Below are 16,948 nucleotides of genomic sequence, written 5' to 3' on the forward strand. Positions count from 1 at the left end.
TCATTCCATAATAGATTAGTGACTGCTCCCCAGATTATATTTATCGAACAAACTGCCCAAAATATACAAAATGTTTAAAGATGTATTGTCCCCCAAAATCATGAAAAAATTAATAAAATCAGACTTTGAATAGTCCATTTTGCAGCTTTAATAAAGTTAATCACTTTCGTAGAAAGAAAAAATGCAAACAAAAAATGTTTTCACTTACAAAAAAACAAAATAAACGCTTAAATTTAACCAAAAACCAATTAGCTGGCTTTGCTTTGCTTTAAATTTTAGTTTTTTAAGGTAAATATTTTTTTTCCGATCCAATTTTTGGGCCGGAACTATTAGGCCTATGTAACATTAAAATTGCATTTTCAAAACAAAAATGTAAAAAAAAATATTTTTTCAGGAGACAATATATCTTTAAATTGATCCAAGCAAGTTAGTATTACTTTGTTCAGCCTACATTGCATCATTTACGATTCTTTTTTTATCATTAAAATTATTTTATTGCAGTATACAATACAAATCACGTCTCTAAATAAACTAAACAGTATTTAATTTAAATATTACCAAACTCTACAGCTAATATAAATAATGCTTATAAAATAGTCATACAGAAAATGCACATAGGGCCTAAATATGTATAAATTAATCAAACGTTAAAATTGTATATCATAATTACGTTACTAAATACTCCTACATGTTCCTTTAACCAGATTGACACCGAATCATGCATTTGCAACAATAAGCGAAAGTGTATTTTATATCATACATGTTTGCTGTGAGATTATTAAGTTCTTTATAATAAACATTCAGTTAACGAGATATTTTTAGTAAGATTATATAGTAGTGCTTGCCGTTATTATCAAACACATGCAGCGCACACGGCACTTTGAAGTACGTCACACTTTAGATTACGTTAATTCGGTAAAAAAACATTTTTACGATCGTGTGAAATAAAAATACTACCGGTATTATCTATCCCTGTCACTTAAGCTTGGTTCCCACTAAAGACGCAACGCAAGGGCGTAAACGCAACACCAACAAGTTGACCAATGACAATCGACTGTTCGAATAATCCATCGCCTATGATTGGTCAAATCACTTACGTTACCTTTACGTCCTTGGGTTGCGGCTCAGTGTAAGAAACAGGGGCTTATGAGATACGAGATTCTTAATATCATTGCAGCTGAATTCCGCACTTTGATGGTGGTATGGTACTCACACTCCGGGGTGAACAGATGGCACAAATTACAAATTAACAAAATTAATATTTTCTCTAGGCCTACACAAAAATAAAATCGCTGCCCGTGTTACATGTACAGGGTTGTTCAATATTCTTTCGTATCCAACGTCCTCTACAACCAGGGGAATCAATGGCCGTCCATCTTGTCCTCTCCCCCTGTACTCCATCTCCCCTACACAGACCATCGTCTTTCATGGCTGGTTCTTCACACTGTACACATAGCTCTGTACCTACAATACAACAGAAACTAATGAATTAGTTCGAAATATCACTTTTATATTAAACACTGTTTCCCTCCCCGAAGGAAAAGAAATAAACTTTATGGAAAATCTAAAGCTCTGCCTCCACTATCAAACTAGTTTGACAAAAAAAAGTGTGATATGCACAAATATGGTAGTGATGACATCATCGTGTACATATATGGGCACATCACTTTTTTTCACATAAAGTTTAAAAGTGTAGACAGGGCTTTAGAAGACCTGGACTTTATCGTTGGACCAGTAAAAATAAAATGGTATGCTTTTATACAGGAGATAAAAATGCGTCATTCTTGTTACATAAATGCTAAGCATTTCTTTCCTTGAATACATAATTTGCATAAACGTGTGTCTGTCGTGTGTATTTACGAAACGTTCCATATATTACATCTACGAAGTCTAGCTGAAACACTATGCATCTTCATATTATAGGTATGTTTTTTTTTTATTATTGGCATAATAGGTACCTTTTGTTATGACGTCAGTCCACTTGGTGCTAACCTGATTTCGGCATCCTTTATTAACCTTTTGAATGGTGAATGTTACACAGTATGAGCTGTATCTAAAACACGAGAAATGTCATATTACTAGATTGAGTAGTATAATGAACGAATTTATAGGTATATGATAGACCAGTGTAGACTGGAGAGGGGGATAGCCGACAGGGTAGGGTGGAGTAGGTTGTTAAGTTCAATTTCTTTTGACAATCATTCAATTCTGTTCACCAGTGTCGTAAGTTCAAGTGCCGAACGATGTTTTTCGGATAACTCTTGACCTCATAATAGCAACGATTAAAGTGTACAGGCCTACCTAATGTGGATCATTCGTTTATTTATTTAATACGATGATATCCTAGGTGTTGATATGTCCACACTTTCATTTAACACCGTAATTCTAAACCGAACGAACGTAATGATTACGTGGAGTAAGTTGAGCGACGAGTGATCGGGCTGGGTGAATCGGACAAAACATAATTGATATTGAAAATTACTTCCAGATTTGCTTGTAAAGTGATTCTTAATCGGTATATGCAATATGATAAAGAACTTAAGTCATACCGAGGTTACATGCCTTAAGTGCCAGACATAGAATTTTACATTTCGTGAAAAAAATGAATGACATACGGTAACTAACAGTTCTGAGAAAAAATTACGACGTCAGAAATCTTGTTCAAAAGTGAAAACGCAACTCTATCAGCATAATTTTATAGATGGCGAAGGCATTAAAGTATCTAAAGCTCTGTCTACACTATCACACTAGTTGACAAAAAAAGTGTTATGTGTCCAAATATGGTAGTGATATACCCAAGTATGGTAGTGATATGACATCATCATGTCCATATGGGGGCACATCACATTTTTTGTCACATAAAGTTTGATAGTGTAGACAGACAACAGTCATCTGATGAGATTGGTAGATACGCGACCGAAACGCATTACAAATTGATTTTGTTTGATAGTTTTGTTTTTGCCTATTTCATATCGGTAGTGTCGTTTTATTATTTTGGGATGGCGTGACGAAAAAGTTAAAATAAATCGAAATTTACGAATTATAAGAACAATGTAAATGTGTTTAATCTAGGCTAATTCGGCTAAAAGTTCCAAACAAATACAAAAGGGGTGAACTTGTCATACGTTGATAATTTAAAACATAAAATACGTGTATGTAGTGGAAAGGAATTCAAATTCATTTGAAGAACTGTTTCTCATTTTCATGATCAGTTTTTGGACCATACTGGCATCCTCCCATTCCATAAAGATGAGTCTGTTGTTCAGCAGCTGGAATCAATCTGTTTTTGATGTTTGTACTTTTGAACCATCTTCATGAAGGATTTTTTCAATATTCAATTTTTACTATATATATAGTAGACGGTGAGATCATGACGAGTTGGAAACAGGGGCGTAACGGCTATGAGCGCTTACTGGCTAAACCCAGAAGCCCTGAGCTTATATGGGCCCCTGAGCAGTGCCCATAGGAAAACAGGCTTTAAATATGTCGAAGGCTAAAAACGCCTGAGGTCTTCAGCGTTGGAGGGCCACTTAGGGTTCCTAGACCAAGGGCATCAGGCATTACGTCACCGACGCTACACAGTCGTCCCGTCTCCCCTTCTTGTCGACACGGTCCCGAAACGAAAGCTTTCGAATAACGTCACCTACATTATTATGAACAATACCATCGCTATCGTCAGTCGTCGGTGGTCAGATCTAAATCCCCGTAATCATGATTTCATCATCAAATTCAAAAGGCAGGTTCCAAAAATGTATACTATTACTTACTTTGGTTCGTCGATTCCAATTAAATTAGTAATAGCGTTCCATTTTGGATTGATACGTCCTTTACGGTAGTGATATGGTAATATGTGTGCTGCATCTATATAGAAAACAAAAATAGAGTGGTTACGCGTGGTTCTCACTAGCGACGCAACGTAAAGCAATCTAACGCAACGTGAAAAAATGCCCTTCCAATAATTGTGTTTGCCCCCGCCTGCGTGAAATCAAACCTGCGATATTTACAGCACTGTTGCGTCGTCGGTTCCCACTTGTGATTACGCAATACAGCACTTTGCGTCAATACGTTGTTGCGTTGCGTTCTAGTAAGAACCACGCTTTAAAAACGGTTATTCAGTCAGTTCAGTTGAACTCGTCAAATATTCTTGTTATAGGCCTACATTAAAATAATTGTTATAGGCCTACTCACTTAATTTGTTCTTTTTCTTGGGTTCGTTATCACAATACAAGCTCATACAGGCCCGTTTCTGAATTGTTTCAGGGCAGGCCTTACCCCCTTCTTCGGCCTCAATTTCGACGTAACGTAGCCGGACCGCATGCCCGATACCACATTGAGCATTGCAACCACTCCAGTGACTCCAATCATTCACCACACAGTCTTGTGCTGTATAAGAAAAGTGATTTTTATTAGCGATAGGAGAATAAATAGATTTTTTGTAAGACCCTTAAAAAGTTACACAATTTTGTAGCTTTTTGGTTCGCTCTGGAACGTAACGCAAATACGTAAGCGCAACGTAAAGCTTGGTTTCCACTAGGACGCAACGCAAGGAGGTAGACGCAACGCAAGCGAGTTGACCAATCACACGCGACTGTTCGAATAATCTATCGCTTGTGATTGGTCAAATCACTTTGCGTTGCGTTACGTCCTTGCGTTGCGTCCTAGTGGGAACCAAGCTTAAACGAGTTGACCAATGACATTAGCGACAGCTATAGTTCGGATAATCCATCGCTTGTGATTGGCTCAGATTACCTGCGTTGTTTGGCAGAAGAATCAAACTAAAAATTGTGTTGGTTAAAGTGTTATATTTCTTTAAATATTCATAGTAAACGTACTCTAATTCGTAACTAATGCTTGGTTCCCACTAGACGCGCAACACAAGTAGGCCCTAACGCAACGTAAGTGAGTTGACCAATCACCAGCGATTCTAACTGTCGCTAGGTCAACACGCTTGCGTTGCGTTTACGTTTACGCCCTTGCGTTGCGTCCTAGTGGGAACCAAACGAAAATGATTAATAGCATTCAAAAATTATCGACCGGGCTTGATGCTCCAAACCTACCCCACCCACTTTCATTAATAGGGATTGCCAAATACCTGGTGGTATATTAATTATATCGATAGAAAACTGTCAATAACTGCAGACAGCTCTCTCCTCACACTGTACCAATGCCACCGGCATCAATTTCGTGCTTTTTAAAACTTCCATCAATTTTTTGATTGGCATATCCTTTGATGATTTTACTGTTAATTATTTGATTAAACATGGTTACAACAATCGATGGCACTCTATGAAAAGACGAGCACGCGGTGAGTCAAAGGTCAATCGTTATGCAAACTTCCTTGCTGACAAAAATATATCGGCAAATACAAGAAATGCAAACAGAGGCTGGGAACGGAAATATTGTCCACATGACAGGACTTTTATTGTGAAAACAATTTTCATTGGATCTAATTAATAATAGAACATCTGGCTACAATGAATTTCGTGAAGGGTTGGGTCACTTGAACGGATAACTAATTTTTAACTTTTTGTTGTACTGTATTAAGCAAATTAATCAAACTTTATGTGACAAAATAATGTGATGTGCCCATGTATGGACATGATGATGTCATATCACTACCATATTTTGCCATATCACTACCATATTTGGGCACATCACATATTTTTTTCCAAACTTGTTTGATAGTGTAGACAGAGCTTTACTGTTGAAATCGACATAAATTATTGTAGTAGGCTTAATTTTCAATAACTTCCAGCATAACTTTGTTTTAAATGTTGTTTTTGTTCTTCTGTTCTTCATTTTTGGAAACGTTTTAAATAAAGAATGATAAATGTGCGTTTAAACTAACTGACAGGACACTGAATTTTTTTCACACTTAAGAGGTGTTGGGATAAGTGAGCGGTACTTAAAAAGCACTCTAAGGTATCACGTCAGTCTTCACATCGGAATGTGAATTTCGGTACTACGCTTCAACATACACGGAAATGTCACGCTTTTAAAATTACTTAATTTTCACGCATTTAAAATTACTTTATTTTCACGCATTTAAAATTACTTTATTTTCACGCATCTCTAATTAAGTATTTAGTCATGGTGTTGGATTTCCAACTCATTGAACATTTTGGTTTTTGTAAATTCGAGATTGTAGGCCAAATAGGCCTACATCGGTGTATCTTCAGTGACGAATTTATAATTTGTTTTTTTAGGACGTATAATCATTGGATGTGTGCTCGAAGAAAAAACAAACTGCTTTTCTCATGCACCCTCCCGTTCTCCCCAAATCCATAATTACTTGGCGTGATATTCACCGCCCTTACTAACCAGGACGCTGCCATCGGGAGATATAAATATGTCTGAGTGACTTTTATTTTATCGTAATTGTTGAAAAGGCCAACATTTTGTTTACCGCATTTCAAGTTGGTGGAATTTATTCAGATTATTGCTGAATGTGATTCCATTAACATTCGCTGAATGTGTCGACATGAAGTCGACATTGTCGCCATTATTATGGTATCGTTTTCAATTACTTTATTTGAAAACAAGCAGCAGTACGATACTCTTTGAATTGTATAAATTAGTCACAGCTCATAATCTGAACATGATAGTTTAATTTATAAGTTTAAATAAGCAATAATTATGTCTTTTGCACTATTGAATGATTTTACACCCAAATGAATAATCTTTGAACCGTGAAGTTCTATAAAGCGCGCGTCGACGCTGAATAAGTTCATTAGGGTATCGAATACACTGCCGAATAAGTATCGATATCGAATAAGTACACCGTTACTAAATAAGTGTTGATACCAATAAGCAGCAATGTATTTCCGCTGAGCGCCGCTGTGAAATTATGTACCGATATTTATTAAGTACACCGTTACTAAATAAGTGTTGATATCCCAATAAGCAGCATAATGTATTACAGCTAAGCGGCGCTGTGAAATAAGTATATTCAATAAGTACCCCATTACTAATTAAGTGTTGCTATCGAATAAGCAACATAATGTATTACCGCACCATATGCCGCTATTCCACAATTATAACCGACAATCGATATTGAATAAGTACTATGAGGGAAGAGTGAAATTACCTCTTTCCTTGTACTACACACCATGCCGAATAAGTGCTATTCTATAATGTATTACCGCTTAGAACCCCTCTCAAATTATTACTAACTGATATTGAATAAGTACACCAATGCATTATACCGCCATTATAATTACCGATGCTGAAAGTGCTATCGGAATTTATGTTCGGTTTAATTGTGTGTAAAATCACTGGTATCACTGTTTGAAGTACCGTAATAAACCAACAGAGTGCGATGAAACACAAACAACCCGTTTGACTTGGTTTTAACAATCATATGTCAGTAAATACTTCAGTTTAATCAGTATAAGTAATGAAACGGATGGTGGAATAACACAGTAACATCTTTTTTTTAAAGATGGGATTCGATTCGATCTGCGATAATTTGTATAGGGGTGAGGCACTGGGAGGAATGGGTGTTGAATAAGAGATGGCACCGGGATATTAAAAGAATATCGTTATCGTTATCATATTCATTTATAGTATTCATTTTATATAACAATCACTTTTCATCAAATCGAAACGTAGGCCCAATGGCCAATTTACACAGACGAGTGGTAACGGTAAGCGGAAAACCGCGTAGTTTGTCTCACGTGAGCAGAAACCACCCGTCATCATGTCATAAGGAATAAGTAGATTCTAGGCTATATTCTTATTACCGTTACCGCTCGTCTGTGTAAATTGGCATTTAGTGGAATTACAGAATAATAGGACATAATACTTTTCTAATGTTTAAAAGCACACCAAATGTTTCCCCAATTTAAGACAACTTTTGAACTCGTTTTGTTCGCAAAAACGTCCAATTTTTACTTACGTTGTTTGCATGTCCTATCGTAGTCCACGCAGCAGTCCTTTGTACTAATACAGTGAGAATCACAGTAACAGATTCCGTAAGATGTGGAGTCGATTTGATATCCTTCTGCCGTGCAGTTTAAAACCGCCCCGTCGCAACAAAGATCGCTACCATCAGAATTAGCACCTGAACAAAATGCGTCAACTTTTACAAACAAACCAAGAACAAGTACTAAAATTAAAAGTAAATTATTCATTCTGAACTTTTTTTTCACGATTCCGTTTGGTATAAAAAAAACTAAACTTTGTTTGATAATAATTAAACTCGAATTCACCCCCTACGTCACGAATACCAGTCAGATTTGAAAACTCTTGACTGTTATCTTGAGACTGGAACCTGCTTCAACTCATTTACAAATATTAAATATTGTAGGCCTAAACTATCTTTCAATTCACAAAACATCAATGTCGTCCTCTGACATAACTTAACACGACCGATTATCTTTTCCAGTGGTATGGAAATGTTCCACGCTTCATTTAGAAAACTAAATAGTTCTTCTCATCAACTCCGTCCAATTATTATTTCCACTATCGGCTGACGAGTGAATCGCGGTTGGCTGAAAATTGTCTGCTCTAAAACGAATCAACCCCTCTCGCGCGTTAACAACTCTGAACCGTACAATGTTGTCTTATTTATTTGATTAGGCAGCAGACATGGGCAACAACGCTTGTGATGAGATCAGAACAACATGCTAAGATGTCAATCTATCTTGGCCGTTCAGTAGGCCATTGGCAAAAAAAGCAAACATGTTATTGACCAATCATGTTCGCGTGTACATTCTTATCAATCACATCGTTCTTTAGTTTAAGTGGTTCCCACACATTAGCCGATAATCATAATCGTTGGACAAAAATACAATTTTTACATAATGGCGGATTTATCGTAGCAATAGAACTACTAATCTAAGCACTTCATAATTTTTATGGTGGCTGTGATTTTGTATCTAAATGCCAAAATCGAACCTTTTGAGTTATACAATACAATAGCCAACAATATACTAAGTAGACTAGAAAACACACCGGTATGTCAATAGTTTTTAAAATAAAATCGTGTACAATGCAAGGATATGCGCGCACCTAAGAAAATAGATCATCATACGGAGAAAATTTGGTCTTTATTGTAAATAAATGCAAATACATTACCCACAATAGGCCCTACATTTAATTAAACAAACTTTATTCATTTTACATTCACCGTCTCCTGGTTTAATGTTCAGAGGGCCGAACAAAATAGTTAATGTCTATCACAGTTACACGTGACACTGTGAATAATTCCCCCTAGCAAGGGTGATAGTCTGAAATGTATAATTAAGCCTTTTAACCGCAATGATTAAAGAGATAGGCATACCTTTCTAGTATTGTTCTCACTGAACAACCACCGAAGAATCCATAATAATAATGAATATTCACCCCGGTGTACTACATTATTAATGTTGAGGGCTACCTCGTTGCAATGCAAGGGCCTAGGCCTACATAGTTTCAACAACATTTCCGAAAAAATAGTCTTTAACGTCATGTCCAAAACCGGCCAATCTAACTTGATGGCATTTCTACAGTGTTGACTTAAGATAATTTATAGTTATTACAGGAATATAGCTAAGTAAACACACGTCTCATAAACTACAAAGTGGGAATCTTGCCGCATTGCTTGTAATTGAGTCAGCTTTGGCTATTTCAATAGTTTACGATGTTTGCTATGTAAAGCTATTAATGGAAAGTAGGCCTATAGGTTTTGTAAGGACAGTGACGCATCGTTCGTGATCTTCAACATTAAATTGTAAACAGATAAGCAACGAATATCCATTGTCTTTATAATCAAATGATATGGAAAGCAGCCCTTCAAGGAGAAAGTTTAAAACAGGAAAAAATTTCATTGAAGGATTATTGCCCCTCTATCATAATTGAAATCTCTGAAAAAAAGTTTAATTTGAAAAACAGAAATACATTCTGAAAAAGGGTATTTCGGGGCCAGTCAAAAGGTGCCTAGGTTTGGAAAGTTGACTACAGTTTAGGCTATATGGCTTTTCCTTTGTGACGAACAAACCGCAATTATTATTATTTTTACCGGCGACAACGACGTTCCATATTTTTTAGAACAGCGCCACCACCGTCGTCGTCATAAACAACTACCAACAACGTTTTTTGCAAGTTGAATTCTTCGTTTAAAAATACTGTTTTTATGATGAAAATCAAAACGTTCAAGACCTAGACAACAAAGGTCTCAATACATACAAATGGCGGATGCATCGGTAAGCAGTAACGATGAATAATGCAACTTGTCATACTCAGTAAAGCACTTAGACCTCTAGCCTAGGTAGGCCTAGCTAGGCCAGGCCTACAGATACAGACTCATTACACATTCAATCAGATGGACGTTTCGGAGAGGGCACCGTTTCGGACCAGTGCAAGTTTCAGGACGACGATAGACCTAGCCTAGAAGCTACTAGACTAGCCATAGCAACTACTGCTACTAATACTAGTCTAGGCAATATATAATGTCTTTTATTCATAGTAAAAGGCAAACATTTATTAAGAAGTACAACTTCAACGAATTTTATTTTAAAAAATGTATAAAAATCGTGTCAAATCAATCCTATTAAATTAATATTATTTATTTTGATTTCAGAATCCTACATCAAGTCCATCAAATAGTACCCAGCTTCCGGTGTCTGTGATTCTTGTAATAGCCATTGGTGCCTACATGGTTGTAATAGCAGCTCTTTTAGTGCTAAGGCAATTTATCGTTGTAAGTATTTCAAAACAACGGCTGTAAATGTATGATGCCTGATGGTCAAGTGTCCTAACCACTCGGCTACCCAACTCCTAATATATATAATATAATTAATAAATTATTGATGTTTTTATTATATTCAATTCAATCAATTGTTTTTTAGGCTAGAGGAAGCTGCACAGAGTGTTCTCCGTGTGGTAAAGATGATGGGTCATTTCAATGCTGTGACTGCTGGGTTGGCTTTGCAGAGTCATGTAATTGCTGTGCTTACCCAAATAGAAGAAGCTGTTTAGATTCTGTGTGTGGACCACCATCAAATGTAAGTTTTATTTCAATAAGCTCTGTCTACACTATCAAACTAGTTTGACAAAAACAGTGTGATATGCCCAAATACGGTAGTGATATGACATCATCATCATGTTAATATATGGGCACATTACATTTTTTTGTCACATAAAGTTTGATAGTGTAGACAGAGCTTTAGTTTTTTATAATTCAGATATACTGATTTTATAGCTATTATCTAGGTCACAGGTCACAGAAGACTGACAATTTATGGTATTCCGTATTAATTAACACCAGTACTTTACTATTGTTAAAATGTTATATGTCTTCTTTTATTGTCAAACTTGTGAAATGGTATCTTTATTTTATTGTGTGATATAAAAGGTATTGCTTGATTGGTGTGTGGGAAAAACTAATTTTCAATATGCAGAGAAATTGTAAAATATATTTTAAAAATGTACAGTTACAATTCCATAATATATAATATACAAATATTATGCATAAATTAATCATTTTCCAAGTTAAAGAGTAATATAGTTATCTTTAACTTAACATGGATCTAAAATGACCACTTAAAAAATGACCACATAAAATGACCACATAGAAAATGACCACATAGAAAATGACCACATTGAAAATGACCACATAGAAAATGACCACATAGAAATGACCACATAGAAAATGATCACATAGAAAATGATCACATAGAAAATGACCACATAGAAAATGACCACATAGAAAGGACCACATAGAAATGACCACATAGAAAATGACCACATAGTAATGACCACATAGAAAATATCCACATAGAAATGACCACATAGAAAATGACCACATAGAAATGACCACATAAACTAATTGTGTTTGTTTCTCTGATCACTGTGTAATATATTTTATAGTTTTATTCTATCCTCTATCTTGTGTGCATTGTGGTTTGACCTTTGACCTGCTTCTGTTTTTAACCCAAATTTCATAGCGCTGCACTTTAACAAGATGTCTATCATGTGATTCTTGTCAAAATGATGAATGTTGTGGTCCAGATTCCGGTTGCAATGTAAGTATTTTTAAGAAAAAAATTAAATTTGATATAATATCATTTATTGGATAAAAACAGTTGATTAGAGATTCTGCTTTTACAGAGTTTCTTTCTGTGCAAATTTTGCCAAAAAGAAAATTGAAATCAAATCAATGAATATTTAGCTATGCCCATTTTTGTATCATCACCTCCCAACAATAGAGGGCACTATGTTATTTATATTATCCATAAATTGAGAGACATTACTAAAATAATGGTTTATATAGTTTTTATCTGGTCTAATATCCCATTTGTTTTGCTAATAATCACCATGCAATACCATGTTTAACTGATATGCCTGTGGAGAATTTAAATTAGCTATTTAAAAATTAGTTGCATGGAAAGAAGCCATTGAATCGGATGGCTTCCCTAGCGTAGAGTAGAGGATAGCATATTCTAACATTGAATAACTTAAAACAACGTCTATGATGTTGCTTTAATTTTGAAAATTAATCCAATGTTTGAAAAAAAACATATTTTATACAAAGACCATGCTATTAAGGAAATTGTAACAGGCATTTGGAAATGAAACATAAATTGATTTCAGTTTGATTTTATCATTATATGCCATAATCATAAGGGTAGCCATAGTTCATTAGTCATTCAGTTGCGCAACGATGGCTATCATTTATCATTTTAGTATTAAATTAAAAACATTTCAATAATTGTTATGGATTATTTCATTATTGTGCCATATTCATGCCAATTTTCACAGATTCAATTTTAGCAAAGAGAGCCAAATCAGGTATGATTCAAAACAAACCAAATTTTTGTAATTGCAACCTAAAGCAGGAATCTACTATTTCTTTAAACTTGTTTTTTGCTTTTACTAACCTTTGCATATAACAACCAGCACTCAGTTTTGTTGATATTATTGTACAATGTATTGCTTTATAATATGGGCGGATCCAGGACACGTATGAAATGCAGAAAACTTGTATTTCCTGAGTTTCTTCACACTTAAATTGGTTTTATTTTTAACATTTCTATTTGTAGGAGAAGCAAAGTTTTTCGAGTTGGGCACTTAGGTATAGTGCTTTTTGTGTCCACTGCTGGATCGGATCCGCCCCCACCCCCCTTTTTTTGCCTTTTGGTGTTATATATATATATCTATTATATATTATCTATATAATGTTACAAATTCTCTTTACATTGGTTATTTTTATTTCTCTGTGATTGTGAATATAACTCTTAGAAATTTACATCAAACTCTACAAAAGGTGGACTCCCTGAAAGCTGCAACTCTCAAAAAATAAAATTTTGCTTATATTTTCCAAAAACTTGAAAAGTCTCAAATTGTTGTTATTACTATTTAAAATACAATTTAAAACTAGACTTTCCCAAAAATTGACATTTTTTCCAACCGAAGGGTGTCCGTTTTTAAGAGTTGTGATTGACATTTTCTTACCTTTCAATACTGAATAATTTATAACAGTATTTTGTATTGGTCAGTACTAAAGATATAAATACTTGTTTTGTTTTGTGAATGCCGCTATGTCTTTGTTTTATAGTATTAAGTATATTTGATTTTACTTTCATTGTTTTCTTCTTATTAACTGCAAAGTTTCTGTGTAAAGGTTAATTGTCTGTATCTACTTTACTTTCTGCTAAAAAATGTTTTATATTGCTGTTGTGCATGTAAATTGTAGGCTGTGGGATTCTGCTGGCAAAACAATAGGGTTATTTTATGACATCCAAAGCCCTTTTTTTTCAAAGGGTTATTCTGTTATGGTGTCTTGCACAAAGCGATTGCAGAGACTAAAAAATGGAAAGCATCCAATTGTGCTTCAGCTGCTACGTAAATTCCGAAATAGGGAGTAGTAATGGCAAGCTATCACAATATTGAGTAGTTAGTGAGCATGCTCAGCTGTTTATTACACTCAGTTGCTTCATAGTATCTTGTGTCATGTGACTTTTATTGACCAATTGCCTAAGTCAATAAATAAAGTCTGACAAAGCACCTGAATAAATGAATTGGACAATACACAATTAATGTTGTCTTGTTGACCACAAAGTAAATTGTTATCTACTGCTTCCCCTCCACCCACCCCACATTCTGTATTCTAGATATATTTTTTTATTGTTTCATATAGCATTGCTTATCTTGTTATTTATCTTATATAATAAAAATTACTTTTTATCTTGATGTGTTTGTTGTTAATGTGAAACTCTCACATATACAGATTATTTTTAATTGCACTCTCATTTATATTTCCTTATTGCGTGCTTGCAACTTTTGTTTTTAATTTTTTACTCAAGTATCACACGAAATTCACAAATTTGTTTTTCTTATTCAGTAAAGATGTTTTATCTTACTTGTTTTTTCATGCAAAAACCACCTCAGCACTCACCTCTTATTTGACATTTTTACACGTTTTAATATACACAATATTTTTACTACAATTTGCTCTACAATATAGGAAATATTGTAATAAGATTTAATGTTAATGTCTTTATTTAAACAATTTCAACGTGTGTTGTTTGGTTAATTGTGTGTTATCTAGCCTAGAGCGTTGTCTTATTCTTTTCTATTTTATTTATATACAGTGTGGTGGCTGCAACTTCGCATGTCATGCTCCGGAGTGCGAGTGCTCGGAAATTGATTGCTTGTGCTTTAAGATACAACTGACAACCTGAAGTTACATACTCTGCAATTGAGACAGTTATTATTGTACTGCAGCTGCTATTGTACTGTAGCTGATATTGTACTGCAGCTGCTATTGTACTGTAGCTGATATTGTACTGCAGCTGCTATTGTACTGTAGCTGATATTGTACTGCAGCTGCTATTGTACTGTAGCTGATATTGTACTGCAGCTGCTATTGTACTGTAGCTGCTATTGTACTGCAGCTGCTATTGTACTGTAGCTGATATTGTACTGCAGCTGCTATTGTACTGTAGCTGATATTGTACTGCAGCTGCTATTGTACTGTAGCTGATATTGTACTGCAGCTGCTATTGTACTGTAGCTGATATTGTACTGCAGCTGCTATTGTACTGTAGCTGCTGTTGTACTGTGGCTGCTGTTGTACTGTAGCTGCTATTGTACTGCAGCTGCTATTGTACTGTAGCTGATATTGTACTGCAGCTGCTATTGTACTGTAGCTGCTGTTGTACTGTGGCTGCTGTTGTACTGTAGCTGCTATTGTACTGCAGCTGCTATTGTACTGTAGCTGATATTGTACTGCATATACAGTAGGCCTACTGTACTGGAACTGGTTAGGCTACAGTTGATGCTGTATGTAGCTGATGTGGTACTACAGCTACTATTGTACTGCAGCTGCCATTGTACTGCAGCTGTTATTGTACTGCATATACAGTAGGCCTACTGTACTGCAGCCGATGCTGTATGTAGCTGCTATGGTACTGCATGTTTACTGCACCTCCATTTTTACTGCAGCTTTCATTCCGTGGTGCTATTTTATATGTTTGCTAAGAAGAGATAAACATTTCTCAGCTAAATGTTAGCTGCCTTAAAGTGACGAAATAAAAACTTGGTGTAAAAAAATGAATATTAACTCTGTGACCCAAAGCTATTTCAAAGTAGTTTATTAAATCATCATCATGCTGGTGCAGTACCCCCTGCTTGGGCTTGAATCTAACACCATCAACGCAAGCTTGGTGGTCTAGAGGTGTGAATTCTAGGCTAGTGATCTAGATTTGTAGAAGTCAACCAGAGAAGTACTTTTTTTGCAAGTATTCTCAAATGTACTTATTTAGTAATAAGTACAATTAACTCAAAGTAGGGCAAAACAAATAAATTTTGTACTTAATAGATTATTATTATTAACATGTATCATACTGTAATATTTTAATGTACATATGTTTTTTCCCATGACCAATTTTAATATTTGTACAGTAATATTGCAAAAAAAATAGAGATGTTTTATAGTTTTTTTTTTAAATTCGCTGATGTAGTTTTTAGTGAATGTATTAGAATATAATATTTTTAAAGTTTCCAAAAATACCACCTGTGAATTCTGTACTGTTACTTGGACGTAACGTTAGGACACCACTTTGACGTAACGCAAGGACGTAAGCATAACGCGAGTAATCTGATCAAACACAAGCCAAAGATTATTAGTAGAACTGTCACTTGTCATTGGTCAACTAGCTTGTGTTACGCCTCCTACAGTAGGCGAATCGAACATCAATGTTTCGTTTTCACGACGCTCCACGCGGCTATGCGCCAATCGATATGCGTGTAGCCACGTGAAAACGAAACATTGACGTTCGATTGGATTTTCCGGCGCCGAACCGGAACAGGTGTGAAAGACCCTTTAAACGTCCAATGGTTTAAATTGTAAGTTATTTAATGATTTTGTAATTTCAGTTTTTAAAAATGGATTGATAATAGTAAACTATTATATTAATAGCCGATTGACTCATAACAATGTAAAATGCGTAGGACGCAACGCAAGGACTTAAACGCAACACAACCGAATTGACCAATGACAAGCGACAGTTCGGATAATCCATCGCTTGTGACCAAGTTACTAAAGCTTGGTTCTCACTAGCGACGCAACGTAACGCAACCTACGCAACGTAAGAAAATGCCCTTCCAATAATTAATTTCCCCCGCCTGCGTGAAATCAAACCTGCGATTTTTGCAGCGTCGTCGGTTCCCACTTGTGATTACGCAATACATCACTTTGCGTGAGTACGTCACTGCGTTGCGTTCTAGTGAGAACCACGCTTTACATTGCGCTTACGTCCTTGCGTAGCGTCCTAGTGGGAATGGAACCAAGCTTTATGCATTATAAACATAACAAGTCTTCAATACGGTTAAGTCTATTTTAATAAACGTACAAACTAAGGTTTCTTATTTCATTTTTTTTCTTATTTTTGATTTTTTTGATTTAAGATTCTTCGTTTCGGCAAACTTACCTGAAGCGTGGTTCCCACTAGAACGCAACGCAGCG

At 35.4% G+C, this 16,948-nt stretch overlaps 2 protein-coding genes across 3 annotated transcripts; one reads left to right on the forward strand and one right to left on the reverse strand.

Moving 5' to 3' along the window:
- Window positions 1–385: 385 nt before the first annotated feature.
- LOC144836221 (somatomedin-B and thrombospondin type-1 domain-containing protein-like) lies at window positions 386–8,456 on the reverse strand. Its single transcript, XM_078691469.1, has 5 exons — window positions 7,898–8,456; window positions 4,189–4,383; window positions 3,768–3,861; window positions 1,955–2,053; window positions 386–1,460 (listed from the first exon to the last, which is right to left on the reverse strand). Exons 1-5 carry the CDS (start codon window positions 8,130–8,132, stop codon window positions 1,274–1,276), a joined length of 810 nt encoding a protein of 269 aa, XP_078547595.1. The 5' UTR covers window positions 8,133–8,456; the 3' UTR covers window positions 386–1,273.
- A 1,599-nt stretch (window positions 8,457–10,055) lies between these two features.
- Window positions 10,056–15,010, forward strand: LOC144834626 (uncharacterized). Of its 2 annotated transcripts, XM_078689509.1 has the most exons (6): window positions 10,056–10,184; window positions 10,562–10,681; window positions 10,830–10,985; window positions 11,928–12,005; window positions 12,742–12,771; window positions 14,574–15,009. In XM_078689509.1, the coding sequence occupies exons 1-5, from the start codon at window positions 10,170–10,172 to the stop codon at window positions 12,751–12,753; spliced, it is 381 nt and encodes a 126-aa protein (XP_078545635.1). In that variant the 5' UTR covers window positions 10,056–10,169; the 3' UTR covers window positions 12,754–12,771; window positions 14,574–15,009. The 2 variants fall into 2 exon arrangements, with proteins under 2 accessions (XP_078545635.1, XP_078545634.1); XM_078689508.1 differs by lacking the exon at window positions 12,742–12,771 and having other exon boundaries at window positions 14,574–15,010.
- Window positions 15,011–16,948: the final 1,938 nt, after the last annotated feature.

Source organism: Antedon bifida, chromosome 2 (assembly GCF_963402885.1).
Source record: "Antedon bifida chromosome 2, ecAntBifi1.1, whole genome shotgun sequence".
In the NCBI taxonomy this organism is placed as follows: Eukaryota; Metazoa; Echinodermata; class Crinoidea; order Comatulida; family Antedonidae; genus Antedon; species Antedon bifida.